The 15,726-nt window shown below is 33.4% G+C and overlaps 2 protein-coding genes across 3 annotated transcripts in view; one reads left to right on the forward strand and one right to left on the reverse strand.

Annotated features, from left to right (window-relative positions):
- Positions 1 to 15,726, forward strand: part of LOC122401826 (calcium/calmodulin-dependent 3',5'-cyclic nucleotide phosphodiesterase 1-like) — a 442,112-nt gene that overhangs the window by 297,076 nt on the left and 129,310 nt on the right. The gene's annotated exons all lie outside the window — the stretch shown is intronic.
- LOC122401828 (maltase 1-like) overlaps positions 1 to 15,726 on the reverse strand; it is a 40,707-nt gene that overhangs the window by 8,606 nt on the left and 16,375 nt on the right. The window contains exons 8-9 of one of the 2 annotated variants that reach the window (XR_006259465.1): positions 15,415 to 15,631; positions 12,515 to 12,527 (exon numbers count right to left, since the gene is read on the reverse strand). Coding sequence is in view for 1 of the 2 variants with exons in the window: in XM_043404208.1 (XP_043260143.1) it covers positions 15,478 to 15,631 (154 nt within the window). In the remaining variant the exon portion in view is untranslated. Of the gene's footprint in view, positions 1 to 12,514; positions 12,528 to 15,198; positions 15,632 to 15,726 lie in introns of those variants that run through there. The other variant, XM_043404208.1, reaches the window with a different exon arrangement.

The following is a 15,726-nucleotide window of genomic DNA, read 5'->3' on the forward strand; positions in this document are numbered from 1 at the left end:
ACTAAAATAAAAAAGGAAGACAATTTTGACAGTTATGATCCTTGAATTTGTGTCCATTTCCAGAAACACAAAAATATTGACAAATAGACGATTATTAAACTACAAAGAAAAATAGAAACTAAAATAAAAAAGGAAGACAATTTTGACAGTTGTGATCCTTGAATTTTTGTCCATTTCCAGAAACACAAAAATATTGACGCATAGACGATTATTAAACTACAAAGAAAAATAGAAACTAAAATAAAAAAGGAAGACAATTTTGACAGTTATGATCCTTGAATTTTTGTCCATTTCCAGAAACACAAAAATATTGACACGTAGACGATTATTAAACTACAAAGAAAAATAGAAACTAAAATAAAAAAGGAAGACAATTTTGACAGTTATGATCCTTGAATTTGTGTCCATTTCCAGAAACACAAAAATATTGACAAATAGACGATTATTAAACTACAAAGAAAAATAGAAACTAAAATAAAAAAGGAAGACAATTTTGACAGTTGTGATCCTTGAATTTGTGTCCATTTCCAGAAACACAAAAATATTGACGCATAGACGATTATTAAACTACAAAGAAAAATAGAAACTAAAATAAAAAATGAAGACAATTTTGACAGTTATGATCCTTGAATTTTTGTCCATTTCCAGAAACACAAAAATATTGACGCATAGACGATTATTAAACTACAAAGAAAAATAGAAACTAAAATAAAAAAGGAAGACAATTTTGACAGTTATGATCCTTGAATTTGTGTCCATTTCCAGAAACACAAAAATATTGACAAATAGACGATTATTAAACTACAAAGAAAAATAGAAACTAAAATAAAAAAGGAAGACAATTTTGACAGTTATGATCCTTGAATTTTTGTCCATTTCCAGAAACACAAAAATATTGACGCATAGACGATTATTAAACTACAAAGAAAAATAGAAACTAAAATAAAAAAGGAAGACAATTTTGACAGTTATGATCCTTGAATTTGTGTCCATTTCCAGAAACACAAAAATATTGACAAATAGACGATTATTAAACTACAAAGAAAAATAGAAACTAAAATAAAAAAGGAAGACAATTTTGACAGTTGTGATCCTTGAATTTTTGTCCATTTCCAGAAACACAAAAATATTGACGCATAGACGATTATTAAACTACAAAGAAAAATAGAAACTAAAATAAAAAAGGAAGACAATTTTGACAGTTGTGATCCTTGAATTTTTGTCCATTTCCAGAAACACAAAAATATTGACGCATAGACGATTATTAAACTACAAAGAAAAATAGAAACTAAAATAAAAAAGGAAGACAATTTTGACAGTTATGATCCTTGAATTTTTGTCCATTTCCAGAAACACAAAAATATTGACGCATAGACGATTATTAAACTACAAAGAAAAATAGAAACTAAAATAAAAAAGGAAGACAATTTTGACAGTTATGATCCTTGAATTTTTGTCCATTTCCAGAAACACAAAAATATTGACGCATAGACGATTATTAAACTACAAAGAAAAATAGAAACTAAAATAAAAAAGGAAGACAATTTTGACAGTTATGATCCTTGAATTTTTGTCCATTTCCAGAAACACAAAAATATTGACGCATAGACGATTATTAAACTACAAAGAAAAATAGAAACTAAAATAAAAAATGAAGACAATTTTGACAGTTATGATCCTTGAATTTGTGTCCATTTCCAGAAACACAAAAATATTGACAAATAGACGATTATTAAACTACAAAGAAAAATAGAAACTAAAATAAAAAAGGAAGACAATTTTGACAGTTACGATCCTTGAATTTGTGTCCATTTCCAGAAACACAAAAATATTGACAAATAGACGATTATTAAACTACAAAGAAAAATAGAAACTAAAATAAAAAAGGAAGACAATTTTGACAGTTATGATCCTTGAATTTTTGTCCATTTCCAGAAACACAAATAAAATTCTTATGAAATAGTCTTATGGTATAGAAAAAAATCATGGAATAATAAGAAAAAATCAGTTATATTTAATTTTCATAAATCCAGTGGAAATTATTATCTCTTTAGTTTGAGTCACATTCAACATAGAAGTGCTGCAGAGGTTTAAAGCGATTCTATCTGCCTGGTCGAGTATTACCGCCAAAAATTAAGCGAACTCGCACAGCAAACTCTTCGTCAACAATTTTTGGTATCGATCGTATCGAAAGAGGCGATTTCTCGAACGATTGGTTCCCCGTTCGTCGATGAAAAACGACGTTTCCTCGAGCGTGGAAGAAAAATACGCGTTGTTCGGCGACGCTGGCCGCTGAGAAACGTTCCTGTCGCCGCGAAAGAGCTTCTGCCGGGTAGTTAAACCTGCCACAGACGCTTCGAACTCAAAACAACCGCGTCGAGAACGGACGACTAAACTTGGAAGAGAACGTGCGCAGCATTTCTCGCGTCGCGAAACGCTTTGGCCAACTGGGGCTTCATTACGATTCCATCGACGCGATTGTCTTCGGTTTTCTCTTTTTCTGTGCGATCAGCATCACTTCTTTCCCTGCAAAACCGTTTTCCAAGCTTTCTTATTTGCGGTGCACTTTTCATTTCGCGGGGAAGTTTCAAAAATATGTGCAAACACTCAATTTTTTGCGCTCAAACATTCCTCCAACTAGGAGGCGTTAGCTTCGTCGAACAGATTTATAACACATTGATAATGTATAATCGATACCGTGACTAGGTAACTATTTCTAAGCTTAACTTCTAAGTTTATTTTCGCGTCTTTAAGTCGAATGTGTCCATAAATCTGGTCGACACATGAAAGAGCTAATAATGTGTCCACCCACGTGCCTCGATACACGTTTTTATATGCTTTAATACTAAACCTATCGACACTTGACACACCATGAGGCATACTTACTACTTTATTTTGATACAGAAAATTAATAAAATATGTCGAAATTTTTTAATTTTCATAGGATAGGGGATGAAACACCCTTGAAAACGAATTTTGTTTCATATCGATACCGTAGTTCCGGAGAAAATAATAATTTATGAAAAAATGTCGACTAGTAATTACTCAAACATCCTGTATAAAAATTTAAATTAATTTTCAATGAAATATATTTAAATTTATGATTCAGTTTTACAGTAAAAATTAGTGAAACTCCTTTGGGTGCATCGGGTCAAAGTAAATTATAGTAAATTATAGTAGGTGATATGGTCATTAGATAGGGGATGAAATGCCCTTTAAAATGAGCGTTTGTGAGAGTCGATAGCGTAATTAGTTCCGGAGATATAGCGATTTTAGTTTCAAGTCGATCGCGTCAAAGTAAATTGCAAAATAAACATGGAAGATAAAATAAATTAGAATAGTTTTTATAGTCATCAGAAAGGGGATGAAATGCCCTTTAAAATGAGCGTTTGTACGAGTGGATAGCGTAATTAGTTCCGGAGATATAGCGATTTTAGTTTCAAGTCGATGCGGTGGCTAGTTTCGGAGATAGGGTTTGTTTACGTTTCGTTGCGCTCGCGAGTGTTCATTGATAAAGCGCGCGTAAAATAGTAAACAGTGCGTAGTAAATTCTTGGAAATACTACGCGGAAGTAGGTCACGACAGTCACGACTCACGTGCGACAAAGAGGTCCAAGCGCGACACGTCAGACGAAGACAGAGATAGTCAAATTAAGAAAAATTACCCCTTTACATAAATTACGATATCTCGAAAACGGTAAGTCCGAGCGACAAAAACCAAAAGCCGTTTTAAAGGGGAAGGTTCACCGCTGCCAACGGTGGTTCGATAATTAAGAAAACCCTAGTAGTTTCGGAACTGCACGCGTCCAAAGTTTAACTATTTTTAATGCGCGTTAATAGCCTTGTCTAACACGGGGAAGCGAGAGACAGCGGAATTTAAAAAATTACCTTTTACATAAATTACGATATCTCGATAACGGATAGTCCGATCGACAAAAACCAAAAGCCGTCTTAAAGGGGAAGGTTCGCCGCCTCTAACGATACCTTAATAATTAATAAAACACTATTAGTTTCGGAACTGCGCGTGTGTAAAGTTTTACTATTTTTAATACGCGTTATTAGACTGTTCTGATACAGTGGAAACTGAAGATTCTCTCTTTTCATCTTTGCTACGTATTTCCTCTTTACACCGGAAGCTAACCAGAATTTTATGTCAAAGTTTGTCCAGTTTTTTTTACATCTATTGTTAGATAATGGCTTGAGAATGAAAGTCTGCTGCTGAAGTGAATCAATTAGAGTTAATTCAAAGAAATATCAGCAAATATGATTATTTACATAACCAAACAAATGTTTTAAAAGCAGATATATGTACGTCACATGCAATAAAATTGTACCTACTGTTCAATTATCCAAAATTGATTAATACACACTCCCAGTTGCTACCATAAATGATCGTTTAATGATATAGAATAGTTTTCTAATAGACACGAGACTCAATATTAGGCTACACTGAAATTCTGTGTCACGATACAGTTGAGAACTATCAGATCACGTAGAAACGATCTCAGCTTTGTGCTATTTAATACAAGCGATCTACGAACAGCGAAATTCGATATAACTTTGATATAGGTAGCATAGATACAATGTAATATCAGTGACAATGGAACTACCAAAGGTCATAAGTGTAACACCAAACTCCACAGACGCAACGAAGAAAATGTGCACCTTTGGTATACGATATAGTTGTCCCTTGGACGAAATGCAGATAGTGTCAATGACGGACTAGTCGTGATTCGAGTGACACTTGACTCGTGAAATTTGACACAGACAAAACAGAACGTGTCAGGCTTGAATCAGATAATCTCAGAATTGCATCTGATATCGATGGTGTCAGACACGCGACACATGATGGCAGAAACAGTCGATAAAGACAGGTTTGAAACTGTCGAAATACACAGAAATATCTACCGTGGACTCATACATATATCACAATAAAGAAAAACTCAGAAATACTCTAAAAATTGTGAATTAAATAGAGATTCATGAAACTCATTATTTGATTCGTACTGGAATTATAGAGTATGTACATACGTTACTCTCTGATCGTTGGAATTCGGTATTAATTGATTTCATGCCCGTATAATACGATAGAAAACGTTAGAGTCGCAGTCAATGATGTTAAATGCACGTTAGATGTACCATATTTGGTACAAAAACGCCTTCAAATGTTTTCTAGCTTTTATCATATATGCAGCTGCATTTGTCAGCAACAATAATACTCTGAAGTAAACAAACGTCAAATTAGTAAACTGAAATAAATATTCGAAAGCCCATATAAGCATTAATATTTCGAAAAGAAATGCAATATATATATGTGACGTATGCAGTATGTTTCGACATATGATTTGTATAAAAAATATATTTTTGAGGAACTCTAGTGATGAAACAAACTTCTATTTAGTTTCGACTCTTTTATCAATTTTCTAGGAATATATGAATTTACATAGAGATCCACAGTCTGTGATGAAACAAACATCTATTTAGCTTTCACTCTTTTATCAATTTTCTAGGAATATATGAATTTACATAGAGATCCACAGTCTATGATGAAACAAACTTCTATTTAGCTTTCACTCTTTTAGCAATTTTCTAGGAATATATGTAGTTACATAGAGATCCACAGTCTATGATGAAACAAACTTTTATTGAGCTTTCACTCTTTTATCAATTTTCTAGGAATATATGAATTTACATAGAGATCCACAGTCTATGATGAAACAAACTTTTATTGAGCTTTCACTCTTTTATCAATTTTCTAGGAATATATGAATTTACATAGAGATCCACAGTCTATGATGAAACAAACTTCTATTTAGCTTTCACTCTTTTATCAATTTTCTAGGAATATATGAATTTACATAGAGATCCACAGTCTGTGATGAAACAAACTTCTATTTAGCTTTCACTCTTTTATCAATTTTCTAGGAATATATGAATTTACATAGAGATCCACAGTCTATGATGAAACAAACTTGTATTGAGCTTTCACTCTTCTATCAATTTTCTAGGAATATATGAGTTTACATAGAGATCCACAGTCTATGATGAAACAAACTTCTATTTAGCTTTCACTCTTTTATCAATTTTCTAGGAATATATTAATTTACATAGAGATCCACAGTCTGTGATGAAACAAACTTCTATTTAGCTTTCACTCTTCTATCAATTTTCTAGGAATATATGAATTTACATAGAGATCCACAGTCTGTGATGAAACAAACTTCTATTTAGCTTTCACTCTTTTATCAATTTTCTAGGAATATATGAATTTACATAGAGATCCACAGTCTGTGATGAAACAAACTTCTATTTAGCTTTCACTCTTCTATCAATTTTCTAGGAATATATGAATTTACATAGAGATCCACAGTCTATGATGAAACAAACTTCTATTTAGCTTTCACTCTTTTATCAATTTTCTAGGAATATATGAATTTACATAGAGATCCACAGTCTATGATGAAACAAACTTCTATTTAGTTTTGACTCTTTTATCAATTTTCTAGGAATATGTGAATTTAAATAGAGATCCACAGTCTATGATGAAACAAACTTCTATTTAGTTTTCACTCTTTTATCAATTTTCTAGGAATATATGAGTTTACATAGAGATCCACAGTCTGTGATGAAACAAACTTCTATTTAGCTTTCACTCTTTTATCAATTTTCTAGGAATATATGAGTTTACATAGAGATCCACAGTCTATGATGAAACAAACTTCTATTTAGCTTTCACTCTTTTATCAATTTTCTAGGAATATATTAATTTACATAGAGATCCACAGTCTATGATGAAACAAACTTCTATTTAGTTTTCACTCTTTTATCAATTATCTAGGAGTATATGAATATACATAGAGATCCACAGTCTATGATGAAACAAACTTCTATTTAGCTTTCACTCTTTTATCAATTTTCTAGGAATATATGAATTTACATAGAGATCCACAGTCTGTGATGAAACAAACTTCTATTTAGCTTTCACTCTTTTATCAATTTTCTAGGAATATATGAATTTACATAGAGATCCACAGTCTGTGATGAAACAAACTTCTATTTAGCTTTCACTCTTTTATCAATTTTCTAGGAATATATGAATTTACATAGAGATCCACAGTCTATGATGAAACAAACTTGTATTGAGCTTTCACTCTTCTATCAATTTTCTAGGAATATATGAGTTTACATAGAGATCCACAGTCTATGATGAAACAAACTTCTATTTAGCTTTCACTCTTTTATCAATTTTCTAGGAATATATGAATTTACATAGAGATCCACAGTCTATGATGAAACAAACTTCTATTTAGCTTTCACTCTTTTATCAATTTTCTAGGAATATATGAATTTACACAGAGATCTACAGTCCATTATTGACTTTGGATCCATATAGACACTTATCTACTTAAATACTGGAAACTATTAACTTGTTTAACACGATCCTATATCGTGAGTGGATCCAAAACCCCAAAAGAGCTTATTTAGAAACCCTGAAAAAGTAAAATTGGTCTCCAAATATATTTTTAATTGGAGTTTTTTATATTTGTAGTCCACAATATTGATAGTAATGTGGCCTTCGAAGCAAAGTTAGTGGCCTTGAACAACGTTTGTGTTTTGTAATTTCGATTGGTGCGTTAGAAAGAAGCAATCGTAAAAACACGGTTCCCGTTTTTCGTCGATTAATCACGAATCAATTCCCCCGTTTGTCACACTCTGATTTGGCTGAGAGTTTTCTTCACGATCGAGTGGTTTCGCGCGAGCACCTAATCGGCCTAGTTCCGCGTCATCTAATCCAAAAGAGGACCGGTTCCACCGGTAATTCGTGGGATCTCTATTTCCGCGGGACGACGAGCAAAACCTATATCGAACAAGTTCGAGTGATCCTGCACAAATTTGTCGACGTTCTGTTTTGTCACGAACTAGCATTTCACGTGTTTTTGGAATGAGAAGCAAATTCATAATGGAATTTTATTCAAATTAATGAAATTTCATCTTTTCATTTTATTAGTCTTCTCTGTGTTCCTTAAAAGAGACAATTCTGATGAAAGCAGAGGTTGTTGATGAATATTTCAGGAGACTGATAGAACTGTTTATTTTGATTGAAAAGTTGCAATAGTTTGCAAGCAAGCAATAAGCAACTATGCAAGTAGTAAGCAAGCAAGCAATAAGCAACTATGCAAGTAGTAAGCAAGCAAGCATTAAGCAAGCAAGCAACATGCAAGCAAGCAAGCAACATGCAAGTAAGCAATAAGCAAACAAGCAATAAGCAAGCATTAAGCAAGCAAACAGTAATCAAGCTAGCAATAAGCAAGTAGTAAGCAAGCAAACAGTAATCAAGCAAGCAATATGCAAGTAAGCAATAAGCAAGCAAGCAGTAAGCAAGCAAGCAATATGTAAGTAAGCAATAAGCAAGCAAGCAATATGCAAGCAATATGCAAGTAAGCAATAAGCAAACAAGCAATAAGCAAGCAATATGAAGAGTTGCAATAGTTTGCAAGGAAGCAAGCAGTAAGCAAGCAAGCAATAAGCACCTATGCAAGTAGTAAGCAAGCAAGCAATAAGCAACTATGCAAGTAGTAAGCAAGCAAGCATTAAGCAAGCAAGCAACATGCAAGCAAGCAAGCAACATGCAAGCAAGCAAGCAACATGCAAGTAAGCAATAAGCAAACAAGCAATAAGCAAGTATTAAGCAAGCAAACAGTAAGCAATCAAGCAATATGCAAGTAAGCAATAAGCAAGTATTAAGCAAGCAAACAGTAAGCAAGCAAGCAATATGCAAGTAAGCAATAAACAAAGAAGCAATAAGCAAGTAAGCGTGAACACTTTTCTTTTTCGACCAAGTATCTCCTCGCTACTGGTTATTTTCGAAATTCCTATAGAAGCATTGTATATATATTTAATCGAAATCAGCTGCTGATTTTCTGTAATTTATAATTCTCTATCGATAAGTGTATTCAGATAATCTTAATGTAGGTATATATCCTAATTGTATTACGCATTTATATGCGTTGATAATAATCCTGTAGAGGGTTAGCATTCAATAAAAAAAAAAAAGTAAGCTTGAAAACAGTAACCAAGCAAGCAATAAGCAATTAAGCAATAAGCAATCAAGCAATAAGCAATAAGCAATTAAGCAATAAGCAATCAAGCGATAAGCAATCAAGCAATAAGCAATAAGCAATCAAGCAATAAGCAATAAGCAATAAGCAATAAGCAATCAAGCAATCAATCAATGAGCAATCAAGCAAGCAGAACACATTGTTTCCCACATATAACAACTTGCAACATCTTCCTCAAGGAAGGCTTCCTTTTAGAAACGTTAGAAAAAGTATATTTTGTTTAAGCAGTTAACTTTTTACTCCCCAAAGCTTGCTTGATTTGTAAACAAGAAAGAATTAATGGCTTCTCAGGCCTGCTCTCGAAATGTCGACTGAGTTCGTTGGCCCGAATTCTCTGTTTGCGAGTAATTTATAACGTTTCCGTTAGAAGCAGAAATTAAAATGCGAAGTATACGGGAATGGAGTGACGTGCAGGGCACGAATGTTGCCAGTCGGGGATGAAGGCACGCAGAAAAGTAATCACAACTCTTAAAGTAGAACCGGAATGAATTTCCAGCTTGGTTTGACGTTATAAGAAAGTTTCCGTGAACAGGGGACGGATATGGGGGGGGTCGCGAAGGGGGTGAAATTTTTATTACGCTGAAACTTATTCTTTCGAACTGTTCGTGAGATGTGTTGCACGCTTTTTCAGTTTTTCATCGATAGTCTTTGTATTAAACTGATACACAAAGGATGAGATCCTCAAAACGTGATCATGTGTCTTATTTTAATCAAGAAATTTAAAAATAAATCAATTTCTCGTCAATTTTATTTAGAAATAGCAGCTTTAATCTTTCAAAAAAGACACAATCAGTTTCCTTAAAGAACTTTTAGTGAATAGACATATCCCTGAAATCCTGCACATTATCGAGAAAAAAATTCTCGAAGATGGACTTTTTCGGCGAAATTAAAAAAAATTTCAAATCATTCTGGAAAAATTATTTTTAGTCGCCGGGGTCAATTACAATCACTTTTGGTGATTAGACGTACCCCAAAAATCCTACACACTTTCGAGAAAAAAATTCCTTACTGAAAATATGTCTGACCATGAATGAATGATTCCCCTGAATTTTCATGTGTTTGGAATCGTTCTGAAAAAATTATTTTCGGTTGCAGGGGTCAATTACAATCATTTTTTGTCAATAGTCACAACCATGAAATCCTACGCACTTTCGAGAAAAAAATTCAGGAAGTTGACAAAATCGACAAAATTAAAAAATTTCAAATCGTTCTGGAAAAATTATTCTCGGTTGCGGGGGTCAATTGCAATCATTTTTGGTGAATAGACATACCCCCGAATTCCTGCGCATTTTCTAGAAAAAAATTCAGGAAGTTGACAAAGTGGTCAAAATAAAAAAATTTCAAATCTTTCTGGAAAAATTATATTTAGTCACAGGGGTCAATTGCAATCATTTTTGGTGAATAGACATACCCCCGAATTCCTGCGCATTTTCTAGAAAAAAATTCAGGAAGTTGACAAAGTGGTCAAAATTAAAAAATTTCAAATCGTTCTGGAAAAATTATTCTCCGTTGCGGGGGTCAATTGCAATCATTTTTGGTGAATAGACATACCCCCGAAATCTTGCGCATTTTCGAGAAAAAAATTCAAGAAGGTGTGAAATATTTCGACGGGAAAAAGGAAATTTCAAATTGTTTTGGAAAAATTATTTTCGATTGCAGGAGTCAATTGCAATCACTTTTGGTGAATACACATACCCTCGAATTCCTGCGCATTTTCGAGAAAAAAATTCGAGAATGATCTCAAGATAAATCGTTGAAAATTATATTACAGAAAACGTGATTATCAAATTTGGATTCCGTTTGAACGTTCATGGATTTTTAAGGGACCTTTCCCTTAAAAATATATTAATTTTGTATCGTTAGCATAACGTATATTGAATCCTGTGGTTTGATGATGGAGCATCCTGCTAATTTTGCAAACGTGACGTAACGTTGAAGCAAAATCAGTTCTCGTGGCTTCGAACCTTCGAACATTTGCGAAACAACCAGATCGCGTTGTATAGCAACAGGCTGTCAGCCACAGGCTCGTTCATTGATGAAGATGATAAGAACGCTCCATATTACTACGAAACATTCCTCTCTGGATGAAATTTTGATGGAAAATAGATGAAGAATTTTGAGCAATTATAACACCGAAATTTATTCAGTACAACTATAATAACGTTGTAATTTACAAAACTATATTCTGATCATTTCTATACTGTTGTTTGAAAGTCTTAATAAATTATTATATTACATCATAACTTTTATTTGAAATATCGTTTCGTAAGACTACTAGTTTACGAGTAATTTTATATACGCTAAAAATTTGTCCTGCTTAATATCGAAACTGTTCTTACAAGCAATGTTCACTTCTAGAAAAACGAACTTACGAGTTCATTGTTCTGTGAATTTGAAGTGTGACTATATAAAATTGTGAAAAGTAGTTATCTGGTTTACGCAGCGAAGCCACGATATATTTTCGTTTTAATGAATTTCTGGTTTAAGATACGCTTCGGTAAGTCCCTATTCTCTCGCTGGCCTTCCTGAATAGACGATGGGAAAACCGATAATCTCGGACATGTGTGATCAGAGATTGTTCAGGACTGGAGATATCGTTTGCAATTCTTTTCTGTGCTCTGATCCAGAGCCCCTTAACACTTTACCGACCGGTAGCGGTTGATTAATCGGCTATCGGTCGGTAAGCGTTGGTCGGTAAAGAAGTTTATTAATACGCTATCGGTCGGTAAGTGTTGGCCGGTAAAAAAGTCGATTAATAGGCTATCGGTCGGTAATGTGTTAAGGTGATTGTCATCGAACGCAAATCCTTACGTTGCACTGCTACTTCGATTCACAGTATGCATCACTATAAATTGTGCTCTCTTTTCTATTTTAAATGAGACTCTGTTTGGAAAAAGAATCTTTAAGATAAGCAGGAGGCAAATCGATGTATTCAAACATTTAGGACTCTGCTAAACTCTTCTGAAGGATTACGAACAATGCACACTTATAAAATTAATCGATTATTACAGTTGTTCAGGAATGAACAGAGCCAAACGAAATAGGTGTTTCAAATGAAAAATAAAAATATTTTTTCACGTTAATGCCTAATAAATGTGTTTTGATACCAAAACTAATTTTGGTGGAGTAACGAATAAAAATAAAACTCTTGAAAACCAATGATAACTGGCAATAATAATTGAAGATAATTATTTCAAGAATCTTCAATAAGAAAAGACAAACTTCTTGAAATAGTTCTTCTTCGATATTCGTCTCGCTACGAAAGATAAAATTAAATGAAAATTTCCTGTCAGAAAGATTTTCTCTATGAAACTAACGTCCGCAGTGATTCAATAGTGTTCGAAAGTGGGACTGTTATAAATAAGATAAGGAAGTAAGAGCAAAAAGGGGCGATAGGATGCATTCCGATTTTTGCTGGCCCCGTGCATTCTCCGTGCTGCTTTCGAAGTATGAATTATGCATTCGCTTTGAAGTATCGACGCCGCCTGAATAGAGGGAGTTTGGAACGCATTATTGCGGTAAATCAATGATTTATCACCAACGATCCTACCAGCATAATTTCGAGCAACTTTTATTCAGATCGAACTACGAAGATGTATTACGAGATACGAATATTTTTAGGAAGACTGGAACCAATTTCTCGACAAGGTTCTTTTTTAATTTCAAATACATGTTGCTACGTGTATTATACAGGGTGTTCGGCCACCTCCAGCAAAAATTTTAATGAGCGATAGTAGAGGCCAAAATAAGACGAAAATCAAGAATACTAATTTGTTGATGGAAGCTTCGTTAAAAAGTTATTAACAATTAAATTCAAAAATTTCAAATCGTTCTGGAAAAATTATTTTCGGTTGCGGGGGTCAACTGCAATCATTTTTGGTGAGTACACATACCTCCGAAATCCTATCTACTTTCGAGAAAAAAAATCGAGTAGGTGGTGAAATTTTTCGGCGAAAAAAAATTTTTCAAATCGTTTTAAAAAAATTATTTTCGATTTCGGGGATCAATTACAATCATTTTTTATCATTACACATACCTCCGAAATCGTACGCACTTTCGAGAAAAAAATTCCTTACTGAAAATCCAATTAGGTGCCTAAATTTTTCAACGGAGAAAAAAAATTGCAAATCGTTGTGGAAAAATTATTTTCGGTTGCGGGGGTCAATTGCAATCAGTTTTTGTCATTAGACATACCCACGAAATCCTGCCCACTTTCGAGAAAAAAAATAGAGAAGGTGTGAAATTATTCGAGAAAATTAAAAAATTGCAAATCGTTGTGGAAAAATTATTTTCGGTTGTAGGGTTCAATTACAGTCATTTTTGGTGAATAGACATACCCCCGAAATCTTGCGCATTTTCGAGAAAAAAATTCAGTAAGAGCGGCACTTTAAACGTTAATAACTTTTTAACGAAGCTTCCACCAACAAATTAGTATTCTTGATTTTCGTCTTATTTTGGCCTCTACTATCGCTCATTAAAATTTTTGCTAGAGGTGGCCGAACACCCTGTATAACATAGTAATTCTTATTATTAATGAGAGATTCTATAGGCCAAAATAAGACGAAAATCAATTACATCAATGTGTTGATCGAGGCTTTGTTAAAAAGTTATAGAAACTTTTCTAGCCACAGAGTATATTTACGGTAAAGAATTTTTTTCTTGAAAGAGCGTAGGATTTTGAGGGTATGTCTATTCACCAAAAACGATTGCAATTGACCCCTGCAATCGAAAATAATTTTTCCAAAATAATTTGAAATTTTCTTTTCTCCGTCAAAAAGTTTCACACTTCTCGAATTTTTTTCTCGAAAATGCGCAGGATTACGGGGGTATGTGTATTCACCAAAAGTGATTGCAATTGACTCCTGCAATCGAAAATAATTTTTCCAAAACAATTTGAAATTTTCATTTTTCCGTTGAAAAATTTCACACTTCTCGAATTTTTTTCTCGAAAATGCGTAGGAATTCGGGGATATGTCTATTCACCAAAAATGCTTGTAATTGACTCTTGTAACTAAATATAATTTTTTTCGTAAGTTTTGAAATTTTTTAATTTCGTTTAAAAATTTCAGTACCTTCTCGAATTTTTTTCTAGAAAGTGGGTAGGATCTCGGGGGTATGTCTAATGACCAAAAATGATTATAATTGACTCCTGCAATCGAAAATAATTTTTCCAAAACAATTTGAAATTTTCATTTTTCCGTTGAAAAATTTCACACTTCTCGAATTTTTTTCTCCAAAATGCGTAGGAATTCGGGGATATGTGTATTCACCAAAAATGCTTGTAATTGACTCTTGTAACTAAATATAATTTTTTTAGTAAATTTTGAAATTTTTTAATTTATTTTAAAAATTTCAGTACCTTCTCGAATTTTTTTTTAGAAAGTGGGTAGGATCTCGGGGGTATGTCTAATGACCAAAAATGATTATAATTGACTCCTGCAATCGAAAATAATTTTTCCAAAACAATTTGAAATTTTCATTTTTCCGTTGAAAAATTTCACACTTCTCGAATTTTTTTCTCGAAAATGCGCAAGATTTCGGGGGTATGTCTTTTCACCAAAAATGATTATAATTGACCCCTGCAACCGGAAACAATTTTTCCAAAACAATTTGAAATTTTCTTTTTTCCGTCGAAAAATTTCACACTTCTCGAATTTTTTTCTCGAAAATGCGCAAGATTTCGGAGGTATGTCTATTCACCAAAAATGATTATAATTGGCCCCTGCAACCAAGAATAATTTTTCCAGAACGATTTGAAATTTTTGAATTTAATTGTTAATAACTTTTTAACGAAGCCTCCGTCAAAGAATTGGTATTCTTGATTTTGCATAATATTTCTGTTGCTTTTCACTCGTAGAACATTCTGATACGGTTTGATCGCGAAATCTTTGAACACTCTGTACAAAATCCAATTGCAATGAAGCTCTTAAACATCGCAGTGTATGTTAAGAAATTTGTACGAGTGTTTACTAGATAAACAACGATAAGTGTGATAAACGGAGGAAGGTTTTTAATAGACATCTGGCACCATCTATAGTTATCAAGAATAAGGATAAAAATGATGTGAACTCAAGTGTTTATGCTTGTTCAGCGTAATAATTTATTATCTCGTTACATCGCTTCACAATAAATAATAACTATCTGTAGCTTATCGTTAAAAAAATTCACTCGGCGCTTACCAGCAATATCGACATCAATCACTGCGATCACTGTTCAACGTCTGCCATTTTATCTTACGTTTCGCTATCTCGTAGCAAAATTTTTCGCACGCAAGATAGATAGAACGTCAAGTTGAAAGATAGTCGCATTCTAATCAACCGAACGTGACGAGACGCAAAATTTTTCATGTTCTTCGTTCCCTACGATCGAAACAGTGAAACGATCGCTGCCAACACAAGAGTCACGATGGAAATGCTAGCTATACTTGACGCCCCACTTTTGGGGTTTCCTGGTGAGACCAAGATGACAGAAGCTTTCGCAGGAACACTGAAAGACTGTATGTTCGCAAGAGTACTGAAAAACAAACGAAAAGTTACCATTAGGAATGGAATTGATCATTCCTTAACACTTTACCGACCGGTAGCGGTTGATTAATCGGCTATCGGTCG

This window comes from Colletes gigas, unplaced genomic scaffold (genome assembly GCF_013123115.1).
Source record: "Colletes gigas isolate AHSC1104 unplaced genomic scaffold, ASM1312311v1 Colletes_gigas_Sc00029, whole genome shotgun sequence".
NCBI classification, from domain to species: domain Eukaryota; kingdom Metazoa; phylum Arthropoda; class Insecta; order Hymenoptera; family Colletidae; genus Colletes; species Colletes gigas.